Consider the following 20972-nt stretch of genomic DNA (forward strand, 5'->3'; position numbering starts at 1 on the left):
TATTTCACTCAAACAGTACTTTGAAAATGGAAATTCAGAGGACTCGAAAAAATTCACAACTGTCAATTCAGCAAAAATCAATGAGACTTGTGGCAGGCCATTAGGGATGTTGTTGTTAAAAGAGTAAACTGAAGATTCAAACTACTTGTCTGAGAAAGAAAAGCCATTTCAGATTACTTTTAAGTCAAGTCAAATGGACTAGCAAACAAGGATCCTCCCAGAACAGCAGATTTCAGAGTTAACAACTTTAAATTTTTCTTTCACAACCACATGAGCTAAAAACACAACTTTTGTTTCACAGTAAAGTTTCCTATCCAGGAGCTGGAACCCTAGACACATATCAACAGTGCAAACATAAGAACATAAGAATGGCCGTACTGGGTCAGACCAAAGGTCCATCTAGCCCAATAGCCTGTCTGCCGACAGTGGCCAGCACCAGATGCTCCAGAGGGAGTGGACCGAAGACAATGATCAAACGATTTGTCTTGTGCCATCCATCTCCAGCCTCTGACAAACAGAGGCCAGGGACACCATTTCTATTCCCTTGGCTAATAGCCTTTTGTGGACCTAACCTCCATTAAATTATCTAGCTTCTCTTTAAACTCTGTTATAGTCCTAGCCTCCTCTGGCAAGGAGTTCCACAGGTTGACTATGCGCTGTGTGTAGAAGAACTTTCTTTTATTGGTTTTAAACCTGCTACCCATTAATTTCATTTGGTGTCCTCTAGTTCTTCTATTATGGGAACTAATAAATAACTTTTCTTTATTCACCCTCTCCAAACCACTCGTGATTTTATAGACCTCCATCATATTCCCCCTCAGTCTCCTCTTTTCTAAACTGAAAAGTCCCAGTTGCTTTAGCCTCTCTTCATATGGGACCCATTCCAAACCCCTAATCATTTTAGTTGCCCTTTTCTGAACCCTTTCCAAGGCCAAAATATCTTTTTTGAGGTGAGGAGACCATATCTGTACACAGTATTCAAGATGTGGGCATACCATACTTTTATACAGGGGAACTAAGATATTCTGTCTTATTTTCTATCCCTTTCTTAATAATTCCTAACATCCTATTTGCCTTTTTGACCACCGCTGCACACTGTGTGGATACTTTCAGAGAACTATCCACAATAACTCCAAGATCTCTTCCTGATTTGTCGTAACCAAATTAGCCCCCCATCATACTGTATGTATAGTTGGGGTTATTTTTTCCAATGTGCATTACTTTATACTTATCCACACTAATGTGATAAACCCCTTAACCTGACTGTCCTGTCAACTGTCATTTGTTTGCTTGTTTTTTTAAATTTATTTTTGTAATTTGACTTTAAGAAAATATATCCCCTTGATCAGGATATGTATGTAAAATCCTGTTTAATCAGTTAACAGGTTAAACGTTATGTTTACTTGGTAAACTGCTTAAATAGGGGCTGCCCCACCTGCACCAGGCTGCTCCAGCTGGCTCCTGCCTGCGGCCCCGCCCCCTATTGGCTAACCTTCACAATTACATGCAGGGCCCCTTCTGTATAAGAGACAGCAGGATGGGGAGGAAAGAAGGGGAGCTGGCTCCCTCTGTATACCAGTTCCCATCTGCCCACATCGTGCTGCTGTCTCTGGTAGAGGCAGCAGCAGGTGGGGTGCATATATAACCGTGTACATGTTTACACTTTCACATTCCTAACACTATTTAAGAAAAAACTAGTACTATCTACAAGGGGTGGTAACAACTAGTTTTGGCTGATTTAAATATATGCTTTAAAAGAATAATTTTTATGCCTATTTAATATGTACAAAGACACAATTTCCTGACAGGTAATATGAAATAAATTATCAAAGTAACTGAAACTGACATGGTTATATTGTGTTATTTTGACAAAAATATTCAGAACATTAAAATTTTATTTGAAGGATTTTTACATTTTTGGTGTAGAATTCCCCCAAGAATAAATTATGACAGAACAGCAATTTTTTTTAAAATGAAACACTGGTATGTTTCTGATTTAATATCAGTACTATGCCCTGAACAACATGTTACTGGCATGTCACCAATTACATAATACTTTGGAATGTTTGCTTCATGTAGGGAAATTGGAATACTTACAAAATTTTGTTTCTAAAATTCTGAATGAAGGATTGCGTCTCTAGATATCAGCTTGGGGTTTGTTTGGGGTTTTTTTTCCATTTTTTAAACTGAGATCTGGAAACACTAAAATTATCTAGATGTTTACTAGAACCAAACATTGCAGAGAAGATACTACAATGTTCTACATTTTAGCACTGCTTGCATATCTGCAAAGCACAGACCTAGCCCATCATTACCAGCAATCCAGTGTATACAAGAGAAGTGAGACCCAGTTATTCACATTTCTGAAGAATTCAAGTTACCAGCTGGTAAAATCCTGTTCTGCCCAGCTCCCCAATATTGAGTGTTTTTGTCTAGGTAAATATATTCTATGTTTACAGCCTATCGTATTATAGTGTAAACATTTCATAAAACCAAATAAGACAGGAAAATGTGACCCAATAGGCTGCATGAAATCTTCCATGCTAATCAATGGCAGGCACCACAAATTACTATCAAAGCACATGCTAAATGTAACATCTTAAGACAGTCATCAATTACAATACTGAAAAGGACAAATGATATAATTTAATACTCATATGCATCTTAACCACTGTTATGGGCACTACACCAAAATGCAAGGAAAAATTTAGAGGAATCCCTGGCAACACTAAGACAGACCAGCAATTTATCTAACACTATCTTTTGTTGGCAGCCAGAGTATTAGATTTATACTACTAACAGAACATAAACAACTGAACAAAATGAAATTTAGAACAGTACTAATGGATAGCCAGCTCAAAACCAATGGCATTAGTTCTCCTCACAAAAAGAAAAACTATTTCAGACCAAAACTGGAGCTTTTATTTAAAATACAAGCAAAGTAGTAAGAGGCAAGATGGCAAAGTAGAGTATAACACTCCTGACAAATACTTGGATATGCACCGAACATAAAATCATCCAGAATACATTTTCCAAACCATCTCAGATTGGTTATGTGCTTATTTAGGTCCTTCGCTATAGTATCTGAACACTTAAATAATATTTAAAGATAGGAGTGACAGACCTCTCCTCTCCCTTCCTTTCCAAACTGTAGAAAAAGTAGCTCAATTAGCTTTTGAAATGCTTACTTATGAGTTCAATGGAAGAGCTATCCTTCTCTTTCTCCACAGGTAAGGCAACAGCAAGGGAGAGCTAAATCAAAGTAATAGGATTCATAATTCTAAAAGTGGTGAGATCTGTAAATTATCACTTCCGCTAGGAGTTCCTTTCCAAAGTCCACTTCTTATAAAAAATTTTGTCACCACATATATAAATGTCCAGCTATTGGTCAACAGTTTTACTCTTCCAGTGACCTTGCATAAGAGCTGGAGTCCATCATATAAAAGGCCATCCCTCCCAGACAGAATGTCCCTCTCATGAATAAGTCCCAAAGAATAAGTACCCAGAGAAGAGAGGGTGAATTGCTAGTTTTTTCCTAATGAGATTACAACCTTCAAATGGAACATCCTCAAGCGTGGTTTGGATAGCCCTGTGGAAGCCCAAGGTCAGCAGTCATGACACCCATCTCATGATTATGGATTGTGACAATACAAAAAGGGACATCTGGCAACAAGATATTGACACTAGCCTTCCCTCCTCCAGGAGGACCTGGAACTAAGATATGTTTTACTGAGGGAGCTTGCTAAAATTCACTAACTCATATTTAGACATTGAAGTTGGTAGTTCGCTATTCAGAATGCTAACCTGACAAAAACAGCTTTCTTCCAAAGAGGTCTAGTACTTTGGTATCTGTATTTGGTTAAGTGGATTTGGGCTGAGGTAGATGGCTTCTTTTTGTAACTGCTTGGACCACCCAAGAATTGGAGGTAGGGTGGGAAAACACAAATTCCACACCTGTAAGGAGACCATAGTTATTTGTCAGCCCTCTTTGGGACACAGGTTGCAGAAGTGTGCAAGGTAACTCTGGTAGATTCCATGATGGCCTCATCAATCTCGACTGACATTTAAAACAGAGATGTAGCCTAGTAGATATGCAACCATATGCAGGCTGGATCCTGGAACTCCTAGTGGAATTTGGAGAGCATCTGTGATTTTCTAGAAGGGATCCTGATATAATCTGGGAATAAAGGGAGGTGCTGCTGATGGTGCTTCATGTGGAGAAGACAAAGTTTCACTTTTGGATCAGATGATCTTCCATTGTTTTCTCCCTTGTTGACTATGATTCTTCATCTGGTGGTAACCAGTGCTGCGTGCAGAACACAAGGTCCTCATATTCAGGTGCCTCTAAAGAGATAAGGATTGGAGAGTAGGGCTACGTCTACACTGGCCCCTTTTCCGGAAGGAGCATGTAAATTTCACCAGTCGTCGTAGGGAAATCCGCGGGGGATTTAAATATCCCCCGCGGCATTTAAATAAAAATGTCCGCCGCTTTTTTCCGGCTTTTAAAAAAGCCGGAAAAGAGCGTCTACACTGGCCCCGATCCTCCGGAAAAAGTGCCCTTTTCCGGAGGGTCTTATTCCTACTTCAAAGTAGGAATAAGAGCCTCCAGAAAAGGGCGCTTTTTCCGGAGGATCGGGGCCAGTGTAGACGCTCTTTTCCGGCTTTTTTAAAAGCCGGAAAAAAGCGGCGGACATTTTTATTTAAATGCCGCGGGGGATATTTAAATCCCCCGCGGATTTCCCTACGACGACTGGTGAAATTTACATGCCCCTTCCGGAAAAGGGGCCAGTGTAGACGTAGCCTAGGGGTATTGAAGTGGACCCCACAAGATGCACCATTAATCCCAAGGCACCAAATGCTGGCTGGCAAGGACATGAGGGAGAGGGAGTGCATCTGGAAGCAGTCTGGGATGATGGTTCTTTGTGGGGGATCTGGAAGGATAGTCAATACCAGCTCATTTTCAAATGATGAACAGGCAGCAGCTTGGGGGGAAGAGGGGGGAGGCAGGCAGCTCCGCGGAGGCAGTGCTGGGGGGAACCAGCCTTTAAGTCAGCTCTCTCCAGCACCAGCTCCTGCTTCTCCCCCCCTTGCTGCCTCTGATACAAAGGCAGCAAGGGGTGGGGAGAGAGGCGGATAGTCAACTAGTTGACTTGACTACCTAATAAGCCTAGTTGCTCAACTAGTCGCTTACATCCCTAATCTAAACAGTCTTCTTTAGTACAAGCTGTTGTAGGAAGATGAAGGCCTAAAACAAAAGCCCATGTAGTACAGGCCTGAGGCCTAGCTAACAACAGACAACACTTGGCTAATATAAAGCAAGGCCAAGCTGTGAGCAAAAGGCAGGCCCCTGCTCACAGAACTTGTCATGAACAGAGCTGAGAATGTAAAACACTAACTGGTAACAGGCCCAGGTGTAGAACAGTAATTGGTACTGGTCATAGCTTGAAAGCACCTGGCAACACCTGTTCATTAAAAAAAGACCTTGGTACCCACACTCTCCACAGACACAGACCCAGGTTCAGGAAAGGGTCTAAAATAACAGCATGATGGATAGAGATGATCTAACCAAACCACAAGGTAAGGGAGATGGGTGGTATCTAAGTAGCAACAGAGGGTGGTAACCTGACAACGGCAGAGGGGGACAATCTGGCACATCAGGAGTCACATGTAACTTGTTTGTATCTCTATATAAAGTGGTGTCTTGGGGGGGGGGGCGAGTCTTTGACCTGGGGGCAGTGGGACCACCCACTGATTGAGTCATTCCATTGTAATGGATTACATACACGTAGTGGTTCAGTAATGTCTACTGATAACTATTACTGTACTTCTCTTAACAATAAATCTGGCCCAGCACCTTCCATCCTTATTTGGTTTGTGGTCTTTGGGGGCTCTCTTGAAGTCTGCTGTGTTAACGTGTAAATCAACACAGCACACATCATTGAGCACACATACAAGCAGCCTTCTGGTTATCATCATTGATGGAGCCAGAGACCTGTCAGGAACTCATCGGGAGGACCCCACCTGACTGACAACAACTGCGAGTACACCTGTTCTGAAGTGCAAAGTCTCAGGTGGTAGAAGGTGAGACAGTTTTTCAAAGATTTGTGTGAAGTACTTTGAACTGCTGGTACCAGATGCCAGTGGGATACTACCCAGTGACTCCAAAAAGGCTGAAGGGAAGCAGGAGGACCCAAGATACAAGCAGGGTCTCATGGAAAGCTACATTAAATGTTTTCAGAGTCTGAGTTCATGAGACTACTTGATACATGGAAAGAAAAAGCAAAGATGCCCCATCTCAAGAAGATGTGAACACAAGCAATACAGGCAGGTGTCATGCAGGTCACTCACCAGTAAGACAGACCCCAGAGGCAGGCCAGAAAAGGGTTAAAATAGGTAAACAAGACAAAGAGAAGGTAATGGAGGGGGACCAATCCTCCAAGAATGAGTACTAAAACTAAACTAAACTATCCCAGCTAAAATGTTGTTTATAATATTTACAGACTCTATGTAGGAGAATGAAGAGGAGACAAATGGACACAGGAGGTTCTGGGGGGGGGGGGGGGGAAGAGTCAGTCTAAACTGGCACTTCTGTCCTCATCTGAGAGCATGATGAGGTGCAAGGTGCAGACCAACAGACACATCTAATGAAGAGTTTTAGGTCATAGGCCCACTGTAGATTTGTAGTAAATACCCAAAAGGATCAGCACTCAAAAAAGTGAGAAGTAACTGGCATACATAACAAACCAATACTTTTAGCATCATATCATGTAGACCTGCTCTGAGCCACTGTAGCTATCAGGGCTGCCAAGGGATGGAAAAAAATTGCAGTGAGACTGTGTCAACCTACAGGGGAGCAAGGTTTGTAGAGTAGTGAGGAGTAGTGGGGTTCTGGTGCAGAAGGAGGAAGAAACCATGATAGGGCAGGTGCAAGAACAGGAAATCAAGAAACCAGGGAAGCACAAGAACATTATTGCTTTCTCCACATGCCAGATCTGACAGTTTGCTGAGGAGAAAAGTCATGCTGAATTGAGACCCTTGCACATACGTTTATTCCTGGAGATATTCTGCATCAAAAAATTAAACATTCTGAACATTATTTTAAAATTCTGCAAATTTTACTTGTCAAAAAACAAATATTATCATGTCAGTTTCAATTATTTGGTAATTTATTTAAAGATACCTGTCAGCAAGTATGTCTGTAACAATAGACTCAAAAACAAGGTTCAGGAAATGCTTCTTGCTAGGCATATTAATACTGAGCTGGACACATCTTTGTTGATAGTTATCTTTTGTTTCAGGGAAATGAAATGTTTAATTTAAACAAAGTCATTATATTAAAATACATTATATAAAAGTACAGTGGAACCCTGATTATCTCATCTAACTGGGATTGGAACCAGAATGAATAACCAGAAGTCCAGGTATACTGGAGAATGGGTCGCTGGAGCTCCTGCCATCTGGCCTGGGTAGCTAGGGCTCCAGCTGTTCAATTCTGCATGAAAAAATAAAGTCTGCTGGGAACATTATTTCAGCACAAATTCTTCATTGCACAGTGATACAGGCATCCAACAAGAGTATCTGTTAGATGGAGAAGACAAGGACACACTAACCAAAGCCTGTCTTCTTCTCATGCTCTATCACAGCATTCCTTATTTACTACCCCTATTATTCTCTGCTACCTTAAGGCCAAACCTCTCTGCTACCTTCACAAACTCTTCACTCTCAAATCCAAAACCTCCTAATCCATCACTTGCTGCTACTGCCTCCCTAAAAATACTTGTTTTCCCCATACACACAAAAGAACATAAGAACGGCCATATTGGGTCAGAACAAAGTTCCACCTAGCCCAGTATCCTGTCTGTGGACAATGGTCAATACCAGAAGGAATAAAAAGAAACAAGTACTCACCAAGTGATCCCTCTCCTAGCATCCATTTCCAGCCTCTCACAAACAGAGGCTTGGGACACTGCTCCTAGCCATTCTGACTAATAAGTATTGATGGACCTAACCTCCATAATTTATCTAGTTCTTTTTGAACCCTGTTAAAGTTCTGGTCTTCACAGCATACTTCACAAGTTTCACGTGCAAACCTCAATTAGGACCTTGAATGTTTATAACACTCATATACTTTTACAGTGAAGTAACATATGCTCATCTTCATATACTTTGCTGAGTCATAATTAGAGATGTGAATGGTTAGCTGGGAAGCAACACACTGACCAGGTGATGCATACCAGTTACGATTAACCAGCAGGGGCTGGAGCAGCCCCCCACTCACCATGGGCAGAGGGCTGCTCCAGCCTGGCAGCATGCCCTCCAGCCTGGCCACAGCTGCCCCCGCCTGCAGCGGGTCCTCCAGCCCCACATCTGAAGAAGTGGACTGTACCCACGAAAGCTCATGATACTATATATACATATTTTTGGGGGGTTAGTCTCCAAGGTGCTACAGGACAACCAGTATTTTAAGAGTTTTTTGGTTAAACATTTGATTAAACATAACTGGTTAACTGATTAAATAGAAATTTACATCCCTAATCATAATTAAACCTTTGCACTTCTTTGTGATTTGGAGAAAAAGGATGTGTGTTTCCTGAGTAGTTTTATATGGGAAGTGAAAGCTTGTTGTAGAAGTGAATAATCTATAGCTTTGTTTACAAATGAATTTCATATTAATGTTGTTACAGGGTCAGTTGAACACGCTGGCAACAGTGGAAGCACAAGCACATACAAGGCTCTAGCAGCTTAATTAATGTAGTTGTAAAGCTAATCCAAGCCACTAGAACCTTGTCTATTAGGGACGCCCAATTGTGCCAATATCAGTTGGCAACAGCAGAAATTTCTTTGTTAAATAGAGTCTTTGAAGGTTTGGAAGTGGTGAGAATAGAGCAGTGGTTCCCAAACTTTTTGGCATCACGCCCCCTTTTTGATTTTTGAAAAACCCTCACGCTCCCACATCCCTCCTCCCAAAAAATAGCAGCCAAACTTGTTGAGAGGGGGGGGGGAAAAAAAAAAGGAAAAGGAACTGATTGGTGCAGCAAAACTTGATGGGGGAGAGGGAGAGAAGCTGGGTTGCCTCGCACCCCCCCCCACCCCCGGAATTTCTTCATGCCCCCTCAGGGGGCACGGTCCCCAATTTGGAAACCCATGGACTACAGCAATAAATTTCATGAACTGAACCCGCTCTCGATGTTAGTGTACCATAACTGGCAATTTCCTGGATTTTTTGTGACTGGACGGATAGGAAATGCACTTTTGTAATACCGTATATACTCGAGTATAAGTCGACCCGAATATAAGCCGAGGCACCTAATTATACCCCAAAAAACTGGGAAAAAGTATTGACTCGAGTATAAGCCTAGGGTAGGAAATGAGGCAGCTACTGGTAAATGTAAAAAATGAAGATAGATACCGGGTCTAGCCCCGGAAGTCGGGGCGAAAGCTGCTCCGGTGCCCCTGGTCTGCTGGAGACCGTCTCCAGCAGACCAGGGGCACCGGGCGGGTTCCCGCGCTTCTGAGGCTTTGCCAGAGCAAAGCCTCAGAGGCGCGGGGAACCGCCGCTGCTGCCGCTTCAATCTGGGAGCCTGTGGTCTGCTGGGGACGGTCCCCAGCAGACCACAGGCACCCAGATTGAAGCGGCAGCAGCGGCGGTTCCCCGCGCCTCTGAGGCTTTGCTCTGGCAAAGCCTCAGAGGCGCGGGACCCCCCCCGCGGCTGCGGCTTCAGTCCGGGAGCCTGTGCTCTGGCAAAGCCTCAGAGGCGCGGGGAACCGCCGCTGCTGCCGCTTCAATCTGGGTGCCTGTGGTCTGCTGGGGACCGTCCCCAGCAGACCACAGGCTCCCAGACTGAAGCCGCAGCCGCGGGGGGGTCCCGCGCCTCTGAGGCTTTGCCCGCCTCAGTTCTCGAGATGCTGACTCGAGTATAAGCCGAGGGGGGCATTTTTCAGCACAAAAACTGTGCTGAAAAACTCGGCTTATACTCGAGTATATATGGTATTCTCTGACACAATTAAGCATGTGTGTAAGAATATCAACCAGGATTAAAACTTCGATAACATATTATCTATGTATGGAAGAAAGGAAAAAAGTTGCTGTAATATGGATTAACCACAATCATGTCTGAACGTGATTAATTTTGTGGGCAGATCCCAAATATTTAGTTTTTTTTCTATGCTCTATTCAGAATTCATATCAACAATATTGTCAGAGAGTGGGTCCTAGCACTCTTATGTATACATGAATCTAATAAGAGACCACTATGCCCACCCAACACTTACAATTTTTATTCTTTCATTACCGTTGCAGCAATACCAGTTGAAAGCATTAATATAAACTCACCATTTTAAACACTGACTCTGTCATCTAACTGCCCAGAACTTCATAAGTGCCTTCAACTAGGGATGTTAAATTTTGAGTAACTGACTAATCGAGTAGTCGATGCATTTTGCAGACTATTCAATTAGTCGATAGGGCACTTCTGCCTTTGAAGTGTAGCAACAGCCCTAGCACTGTTGCTACACTTCAAACATAAAAGCACTCCATAGAACCCGGGGACAATGGGGGAGTCTCCAGCTGATCCCAGGCTCCATGTGGCTCTGCCACTTTGAAGGACCCCCTCCTGCCCCCCTTGCTCCCTCTTTCGGATAGAGACAGCGGCGGGGGGAGGAGCGGAGGGAGAGTGACTAGTCATTCACATCCCTACCTTCAACATTATAGCATGGTCTATAGTGTGAAAATTATTCATTGCTTACAAGTGGTGTCATCAGTTGGTTTGTTTTTGTTTATTTAGTCTAGGTATATGATTTAACATAATTTGTACAGGACAGATACTCTTCAAGAATCAGTGCTCGACTGAAGTCTTTTCCTCCCTTCCCAATCCAGACTGAACTGATACATGATGGGGCTATTGAGAGTAAAAAAACTGAATTTGACAATCCTATTATGTATTCATTTCCTCTAGTTCAATCAGGAGTCCTCCATATTAGTGAAGACAGAATCTCTGTAGCACTTCATGATAGACACTATTTTCACCAACGGGAAGGATTCTTCCATTAGCACAAGAAGAATTTGTCCATCAACCTAGCACTGTCTATACTGAGGGATTAGGTCAGCATAGCTACATCTCTCAGGCAGGGTATGATATTTTCATTCTAGCAAGATATAGCTATTCCCATGTAAAATCCTAGTGTAGACTAGACTTAAGCTTGAAACTTTGCATGTATGGAGCCCTTATTTAGAAGCAGCACCTTGTTAAGTTTGAGTGGCAAAATGGGAAATATTTTAGTAAGGTAAGTAATTGAAAAATCATCTTTATTATGATTTATCTTCAGTAGCCATTTACAATTTTTAGTGTGGTTCAATAACCCCCTGTCAACTTTTAAGCATCATATAGCAGCTTTGTCTACAACAGAAGAGTTGGGACCCAAAATTCATTTTTGGATAACAACAGTGGACATTCTAATTACTTTAGTCAGTGTTCAAGAATTTTAAAACCTATGTTTTGTCTAATCCTGCTATGTATTCTCAGACCAGTTTGATATACACAAGGACTGTCACTTGGACAATTTGCTTAAGGGAGATTTTAAGGTCCCACGAAAGCATACAAGAAAAATCTCTGGTTGTAAAAATGGAAGATTCTGCTGTTTCATCATGGCTGTCTACCATTTCTGATTCAACCTGGAGTGTTTTGCACATTCTGACCTACTGTTAAAAATATAAAGGACTGTTCTACATTATAAAAATTGCACTGGTTGATTTAAAATTGATCTAGTTACACGAGAGTAAATCCCTAATACAGAAACATGAACCATTTTAAACTTTTTTTATATCAGTTCAGCTTAAATTGATTTACATTAAACAGATATATGATTGAAAATGGTTTAAGTGAATCTATTCTTGGGATTTGCACATGTAGGTGTAACCTGTGTAATACAGACCAGCCTTGATTTTCTTTTTTGCTGGCAAAGATGAAAGTGCCCCAACATGCTCTTCACCTATATGGAAGATGTATGCGGCCTAACAGCAGCAAAGGTGGTAATGACAGCTCTCCTGTTCTGTTCACTTCAATGAGGTGTGAACATCAAATCCAAATTCAAACTATTTAAATGCAAACATGAGCAGTCACAAGTATTTTGTCTAACTCGCCCTCCCCCAACAATCTTATGTACTAAGGCAATGTTGTTAAGATTACACAGTGAAAAAAATCAAAAATATATTTTAAATGTGGACTAGTTAATGTCATTAATGATAATACACACAAGTAGTAAAATGGGTATTTATATTTGTAAGTTTAAGATTTCATTAGCAGCTTGCTTATTTTAATTAACATGAGGTGAGCACACTGGAAGCCATAAGTAACATCATACACTGAGGATTTAGGACACTGCTCCTTTATTTCCTACATTTTCAATACAGATGCTAGTTGTGTCACTTAATACACTACTGGAGGGCAACAAAAGACTTGCCTATGTTAAGAGTAATCCAGTTTAAGTCCATTAAAACTGATCTAATTAATACACTATAATTCATTAATATACATACAAGTTTAAATATATGTCCCTTGCTTTCCAAATTGAGAGACCATAATTTAAAGTGAGGGTTATATCAGTGTAAGTGTCGCTATATTAGAGAAGTGCACTTGATTCTCAATTTAATATTTTTAAGACAATGTAACTTTCATGTAGAACAGTCTTTAACACCACAGTGATGAATTCAGTTAAAAAAAACCATAAATGGAATATGTTAGTACAGTGTTTCTCAACGAGTGATACGCGTATCCTTAGGGCTACGTGAGAGAAGTCTGGGGGGTACCTCAACACAAGTGAAATTTGGCAAAAAATGTCCAGGATTTTGCCCTGCAAAGGGGATTGGGGAGGGAGTGACGGCATGTGCCTATCAAACTGAATGTTCAGAGCTACGTGCCCAGACATTAACTGCCACTGTGCATGCGCCCCAGCGCCTGGCAGGAAAAGCATGTGGCTGCAGCAGCGGCTCCAGTGAAACCCAGGGCAGTTCCAAGTTGGAAAGTGGGGTTAGGCCGGGGGGTAGGGGGAGGAAATCACTTCCATGGCTGCCTCTCCTAGTTCGTTTCCTCTCCGGCAGCCTCCCTGGGGTGCTCCAGCGGAGAGCGTCACTAAACCTGGAGATGCACATTACCCCCAGCAGCTCAGTACAACGCATGCCCATCACCCCTTTCCCGTGGCGCTGCAAAGAGGAGCTAAAAGGCAGTGAAGAGGCACAATAAGCTTTGCTTCAAAGGACCCCACTGCACCAGTGGCATAGCGAGATGAGGGGGAGGGGTGCTGTTGCCCCCGGGTGCCGGGCTGGGAGCATACAGCCCCATGCGGTGAGCACAGCGCTGGCAGGCAACTTACTCCCTGCAGTCAAGCTGCCAAGGCAAAGCCGGAAGGCAGGTACGGGCACTTCAAAGGTAGAGTTACCATACGTCCGGTGCCTGGCTCTGGGTGAATGCACTGGGTAGAGTGGGGGCTGGGGATGCCTGGCTCTGGGGGAAGGGTGGGTGCATTGGGTTAGAGTGGGTGGAGGAGGGGCTAGGGTGCCTGGCTCTGGGGGTACTTTTATATTTTTTAAAGGGACACTTTATTAAAAAAAAGGTTGAGAAACACTGTGTTAGTGTATACATTCTTCACTTTATATAAAGAATCTTCATGTTAACACCAGACCCTGCAATGAAGAATTTGCATAAGCGAAACTGAAGAGAGATTAACTAAAGAAACCAACAGCTTGCATATACTTTGAGACGCACATGAAATTAATGTGTCTCTCCAAGGACCCAAAAATCATATGAGAGGAAAAGTTCAAATTGTGTTTTATCCAAATAGTTTGGAAATAGTCTACAGTTTTCTGTAACTCTGCTACCAACCTATCAATATACTGGCAAACTAACAAAACAACCTATTTTCTTTTCAAGCTGCAAGAAAAAAATATTGACATTTTTATTTAAAGGTGGAGGGAGAAACTAACATCTTTTACGACTTTTAATTTCAACACACATACAACCTAAGCAGACTTCAACTGCTATTTCAAATGACCTTAAAGATTCACTGATCTGGGTGATAATGAGATACTGAGTCTTTCACTGCCAGGTCACTTGTTCAAATCCTGTCCAGATTGACAGCAAATAATTCACTACTTCAGAGTCTAGGGTTTGCAATTAACCTGTGTTAAAACTAGAACTGCCTTGTCTACATTAGGATTTTAACACACATTAGCTAACATTTTTAAAAATGTAAGCCACGATTTACCAAGTTTAGCTACTATATATTTGAGAGAGTCTGTTTATCCAAGAACCCCTCTTAAATGGTAAAAGCTAGGGCCACCAAATTTGGTAGTCAGCTTCCTTTTGTCATAATTTTAAAGCAAGGTAAGGGTTTGATTGTGCCAGAAACATGGGCTGTGCCTGGAATGGGATTGCTTCTCATAAGAACTACAGTAAACTTCCGATAATCCGGCACCTTTAGGACCCAGGGGGTGCTGGATTATCAGATATGCCGGACTATCGGGGGGGAGGGGGAGCTGTGAGGGGTTTGGGGTGGATGCGCCCCTCGACGCTGTGGGACCAACCCGGCAGCACCCCAGCTGCTCTGCCTCAACTTCCCCAAGTCAGCCGCTGCTGAAACTGACCAGCAGCTGAATCGGGGACACCTGGGGCCGAGGGGCGTCGCTACAGGACCAACCTGGCAGCACCCCAAATGCTTTGCCCCAGGCATCCCCACTGCTGAAACTGACCAGTGGCTGACTCGGGGAAGCCCGGGGGCAGAGCAGCTCCAATTGTCCAGCTGCCCAGAGCACTTCCAGGTTCCAGATGGTGCCGGACTATCAGGAGTGCCAGACCACTGGAGTTTTACTGTATACAGAAAAGAAACAGAACCACCAGGCAGGTGAAAGGAGCTGGTTGCCCCCTGCCCAATTCAGGACTGTCCTAACCCCAAGCTGCCTACCTCTTAGGCACCCTTTGTGGGGGGTGGAGGTGGGGCTGAAGCCCCCTTCTCCGATTCATACAGGAACATTGCTGGCTGTTTCCTTTTTGTCATACAGCAAAGGGAAAGTGCACAATTTGCAACATTCCTCACTCTGGCTGGGGAATGCATGGATCAGACAAACCTGGACCTGTCCTAGCTGGAGGATATGTACCCCTCCCCCGGCTGGAGCTGCAGCAGTCATGGAGAGGCACGTCTCACCTGACCAGATACTGCTGTGGTGAGAGGGCAGGGGTAGTCCTCTCTTCCAGAGCAGCCTGCTTACTGAACCCCTCATCTTCTGTCCCATCCCAGAGCAATGATTTAAATGAAGTATGTAAATCTTCATTTTATTTTCCAAAAAACAAAAATTAAGGACCCCAGCAACATCAGGTAAATCTTCTAGTATTTTATAAAATGTTGTATTTTACAGGCCAAGAAATTTTCCATCTTTCTTAGCAGATGTTTTATTAACAGAAAGATTATACTGAAGACCGTTTTTTCACCTGTGTCAGGACTGTGCAGAATACCACCCTTTCACAATATTTATGCATTAAATACAATATCAGAAATATTATGAAAAAGTAAATCAATTTTTAGATGTTTTTCATGTGATGGAGCAGCTGAAAAAAACAGAAGAGCTTGAACCATGTGATCTGTCAACTTTCTGCAGGTCAGCAGTGGTCCACTGACCACTTTCAGAAACAGCAATATAGACAAAACAATTTAGAAATATTCCTCGTCAGAGTCTCTCATGCTTTAAATTGATGGATACAATTAATAGAATAAGATACATCAACAGGATGTAAACATTACTGCTCCCCTTCAGAAAGGACTTTTCTGCACTACAAACTTTATTCTTCCACTGGGAATAAAAGAATATAAGCCTTGAGACAGACATGAAATATATTCCAATAACAACTTATGAATCTTCAATCTTATCTACATTTGTGCTGAAACTGCATGCTAATATGAGTTCCCTGCTTGATATACACTAATGAACCATGTTATTAATTGTTTCACAAAACTAAGTTAAGCTATATGTAAAGCAAGTTGAGAATTGAGAGCAACCTCTGTTCAAAGGTACCTGGCTGTCCTTCCCCACTCCTGCAGCAAGTTACCCACTGACTGCCTGGAAGTGGGGCCGGTGGAGGCTTTGCTGCAGGCTCTGTGATATAAAGCTTATTTAAGGTTTATACTGCAGAGCCTGCAACATGTGTAACTGCTATGATTTTCAGTGGTCACACGGTTACATTTTAAACTACATTTTTACATCCCTAGTTGAGAGATGAAAATTGGTAAAAATGTCTGTACCTATTCTACAGTAACATTTCCAGTATTACTAGAACAACTGCTAGACTAAATACAAGACAATTGCTAAAATTCTCAGTGTAGCTAGGTGCTGTAAAGGAGGAGTCATTTTTTATGTTGACAGCGGAAAAAGTGTTAATACCTACTAACAAGAATCATGATTAGGTATGTTCTTGATAGCAGGGTTGCCACTTATGTATGAATGGTTCTAAACATAAAACATGAGCTGAAATGAACTACAGCCCAATTCTTGAAAGAAGGCAAACTTTAAAACCTGTTAGTGTTCAATTTCTTTCACCAACCTACTACTGAACTAAAATATGTAGTGACATACAAAATACGCAAACATTATTATTCTTAAGCTTAAAAAAAACCCAGCATAAAATTAAGAATGACACAATTAATGATGACAACATGCAGCTACTACAGAGTCTGAAAAATGACTAGTTTATTTTCTTTCATTAAGATCTGATCCAAAAAACACACACAAAAGTAATGTTTCCCAAGTAGTCCCACTCAGGCAAACAAGACTTCTCATGGCACCACAAGTTCTATAACTATGCATCTGCAAGATGTGGAACCTACATATTGATAAAGTTTACTAAGCATGTTTAATAACTGAAAACACTAACAAAGTTATGTCCAAGTAGCAGATCTCCACTAATACAACTTTTTGTGGTCACTAAGGATGTAAACATGTAACCATGTAAACAACTTACTGATAAGCCTGAGCTTACTGGTTAACATTCAGTTACACTCAGGCACCCGTTCTACACCTGAGGGGCCGGCTGTCGCCCCATACTGCTGCCTCTGTATCAAAGGCAGCAGTACAGGGTAGCAGACAGGAGCCAGTGAGCACCAGAAGCGGCAGGACAGCAGCCAGAAACCAGTTTAAAAGCCAGCTACTGGAGTACACTGGCTCCTGGGGAGCTGACTGCCACTGTGGGTGCGTTTAACCACTGAGGTTTTTAGCAATAACCCAGTTATCCTCCTTTTAACATTATATCCCTACTTGTCACCAACTGTGAGGACAAAAATAGGTGTGAAATCAAGCACCGAGGAAATTAGACAATTAGCTGTGATTAGCATATACATCACTTGCTATTTCAGTACTTGCTAGCTTTTACATAAATGCTTCAATACTAAGGAAGTTAAAACAGTTAACAGATTACAAGATAACACTTAACCAGTTAATGGTTTTATCCTCAGTCCCAACTCCTGACCCCACTGTGAGGTCCCACTATGACGGTGGAATCCCACCACCTTGCCTACTAGCCCCCTCCAGGGCCAAGGATGTTCCAGTCTGACGCGGCTATCGCTGAAATTAATTGGCAAAGGCTGGTTAACTAATAAGCATACCATTAAGCCTCATTCTTATCACTTAACCATTGAACATCCCTATTCAATACTATACTTAGACATGAAGAAATTCATTTTCCTGTTTAGATGTCATTAAATTACTAAAGCAGTAGTCCTCAACCAGAGGTCCAAAGCTCCTTGAAGGGACAGAAGCAGGTTTGAAGGGCTCCGCCAAGCAGGGCAATCATTAAACTCACTGGGTCCAGGGACAAAAAGCTAAAACCCAACCACCCAAGCCCCACCACCCAAACATTAACATGAAACTTGAACAGCTTAGCTTCGCAGGCCCCATCACATGAGGCTCTGGGCAACTGCCCTGGTTGCTACCCCCCAAATAACAGCCCTAGCTTTTATATGAAATAGAACCCACACAATTGTTGTGACATAGGTAGGCTGTAGAGTTTATACAGCATATTTGGGGGGAGGCCTCAGAAACGAAAAGATTGAGAACCCCTGTCCTAGAGCTTCAGGGACAGGTGCATAACAGTGTTATGCAATTGTACATGTATACTTAATTTTTTTAAAATAATAATTCCTTTCTATTATTTTAAGAAATAGCAGCTTATGAAATTTATGTAATATAGCTCTTCACTGTATATGAAAACAGAACATAACTGAACTTCCTAGCTTTTCAGATTACTTGTTAAATAATGTATTAACCTAGTTTTTGCATTCATGTATAAATACATATATACCTACACAGATAAGATCTGTACAATAGATAAATATACAAGTACCTTAAAACACCTAGGAGCAAACACAATAATAATGAAAGACCTATTTTGCCTGTCCTCAACCAATCCCACCTAGTTTCTGGATTTTTGTTTGCCGAAAAATTCCCACTAATACAAAGTGCTGTAATATATAAACAAGTTGTGTTCTTTAGCCACCATTTCAGCAAGACTTGGAAAACCAATTAAAATAGTTTTTAATATTATTACCACCCACAATGTGCTAACAACAGAGATATATGGAATGGCAGTACTAGAAAAATTTATAGTGAGGGGTTGAAGCTTATGAACTTGTAGCCTACTGAAATGATCACAAGGACAAATAACCACACACTACCCCTACAAAGTGGCTTGTAAGAAGGACAAATAACCACATACTGCCCCTACAAAGTGGCTTGTAAGATATTTTGAAATTTGTAGATGAAAGAATTGGCTAGTTTGATTTTGAAGACATTCAAATATCAAAATTCACTGCATTATAACTAAATACCTATTTAAGCTAATGTCATCTAGTAGTTTGCCCTGATTGTGTATAAAGTTTATCCCACAGTAAACCCAAATTATTCCTGCTGATGTATAAATACCTTTTGGCAATCTGAGCCAGAAAGCAACCAGTAAGTTGTAGTAAATTGGGTAGTATAGAAAAAGAGCGTAGCTATATCACCCCAAAGGCTAAGAAGTATAACAGGGTGGGCATCAAAAAGTTTACATCTTGGGAAAGTCTGCAGCCTACACCCGCTCGTCTGTGTGACAGGAAACGAACTCCAGATTTTTCCTTCCAGTGCTTTTATTTCCCCCCCACCCACACCGACAAAACTGTCTGAGGCAAATTGAGACGGGGTGAATTCACACATGGCACCAACTGCTAAACACGTTTCCTCTTCCCTCCCGTGACCCCTCCCAGCTTCACCAAAAAAAAAGGCAGGAAATCCCTAAAACATCCACACACGCACACACCCCGCGCGCGCTCCCAAGGGAAATCCCTCAAACTCCTCCCCGCTGCCCGAGAGGAAACCCCCGCACATGGACACACACCCCCAGCCCCGGGGAAAAGCCCCCTCCCACACACACGCACATCCCGCCTCGCAGGAACCCCCCCCCCCCCAGCCTCACTCGTCCCTCCACCCCGAGCCGCGGCTCCTCACACGCCCCCAGCGCCCTCCCGCCACGCAGCGCCCCGCGCCGGCCCGATCCTCCACTCGCCCCACCGCTGCCCACTCCCAGCCCCACACCACGTGGGGCCTGCAGAGCCCGGGGATGCTTCACCCCGCCCGGCGGCTCCCAGACCCCGCGGGCCGCTGTGAGTCAAAGCCCCCGCCTGGGCCTGGCAGAGCGGCGCGGCCCGGCCCATCCTCTCACCTGCTTGTTTCTCGGGTAGGGCTTCGAGGCGCCCAGGTGGTACCGCCGGGTCCGGATCTTCCCCCCGCCGCCGCCGCCGCCGCCCCCGCCCGAGGCCATGCTGGGATCCGGCCCCCCGGCGCAGAGCGGGCCCGGCCCCCGCTCGCTCCTCTTTCCCCCCGCGGCCCGGCCGCGCCGCCCGCGCCCTCTTCCTCTCTGTGCTGTCACTGTCTCTATGGCGATGCCCCCGCCGCGCGCCGCGAGGCCTGTCTCGCGGGCTCCGGGGCCTCACGCGCTCGCTGCTGCCGGCTCCGTCCCGCCCGCGCCGCGGCCGAGTCCGTGCACCCCTCCCCCCTCCCCGTCCGACCAACCACACAGCGCCCGCCCGGGCGCGTCGCGTCACTAACTCGCGCACTTCGGGATGCGTCATCCTGACGCGACTTTCCCCAGGAGCGTTCCCTGCCTCGAACGCACATGGGAAGTGTAGTTTCGGGGAGCGCAGAGGCTGGCGCGGGGCAGGGAGGAGGAGGTAGTTGGAGACCGAGCCCGGCTCAGGCTCTGCGTGGTTTTCCTGAAGCTGATCGCAGCGGGCATTGAGCAAAAACCCCCTCACAGGTTGCAGAGAAAATCCTGAAGGCAAATAAGCAGGACAGCCCCCCCGTATCGTCCTTTAGATCTTGCGATTTTCAAGGCTTGGTCATGATTTATTGAGCGCCCGACCTCTCTGTGGTAGGCTTCCGAACACGTGGGAAAGGAGTCACGTCTGCTACTAGACCCTAACAGCCTTGGCTCATAAACCAATTATTTGGGGGCTAGATTCTGGTTGGTGTTATAAAACCCGCCACAGTGCAAAGGGAGGGGCGGAGTTATGGGTGGTGCCGGGCAGAGCAAGGACCACGGAAAGGCACATGATGTACTAACGGAAATAAGTCCTTTACAAGTGACACACAAGAGTCAGCACTATTTCTAGGTGAAGCCAGACCTGTAAGGTGTAGTAAAAATGTAGTCACGCAAGTTATATAAATTGTAATAAAAACAAACCAAAAAGTGTCAAAGAGGTGCTTAAAACAAGCCAATGAAGTGATTCTGATTTATATCCACGATTGCTCTGGTCCATTATACTTACAAATATGTGAAATAGGGTGTAAAATATAAAAATATCATTCCAGCTAGCTTTATAGAGAAGATATTGCCCTACAAATTGCCTTCATTGACTTGTGAAAGAATCAATCATTTCTGACAGTCATTAATTTCATTTGT

At 43.5% G+C, this 20972-nt stretch overlaps 1 protein-coding gene across 4 annotated transcripts in view; it reads right to left on the reverse strand.

Annotated features, from left to right (window-relative positions):
- The window catches only part of NUP153 (nucleoporin 153), a 78419-nt gene extending 57997 nt beyond the window's left edge, over positions 1 to 20422 (reverse strand). For 2 of the 4 annotated variants that reach the window (XM_075921223.1, XM_075921222.1), the window contains exon 1: positions 19734 to 20058. In XM_075921223.1, the coding sequence (XP_075777338.1) occupies positions 19734 to 19832 (99 nt within the window). In that variant the 5' untranslated portion in view covers positions 19833 to 20058. Of the gene's footprint in view, positions 1 to 19733; positions 20059 to 20186 lie in introns of those variants that run through there. The other 2 variants (XM_075921224.1, XM_075921221.1) reach the window with 2 other exon arrangements.
- Between the last annotated feature and the right edge of the window lie 550 nt (positions 20423 to 20972).

The sequence above is a fragment of the Pelodiscus sinensis genome, chromosome 2 (genome assembly GCF_049634645.1).
Source record: "Pelodiscus sinensis isolate JC-2024 chromosome 2, ASM4963464v1, whole genome shotgun sequence".
In the NCBI taxonomy this organism is placed as follows: Eukaryota; Metazoa; Chordata; order Testudines; family Trionychidae; genus Pelodiscus; species Pelodiscus sinensis.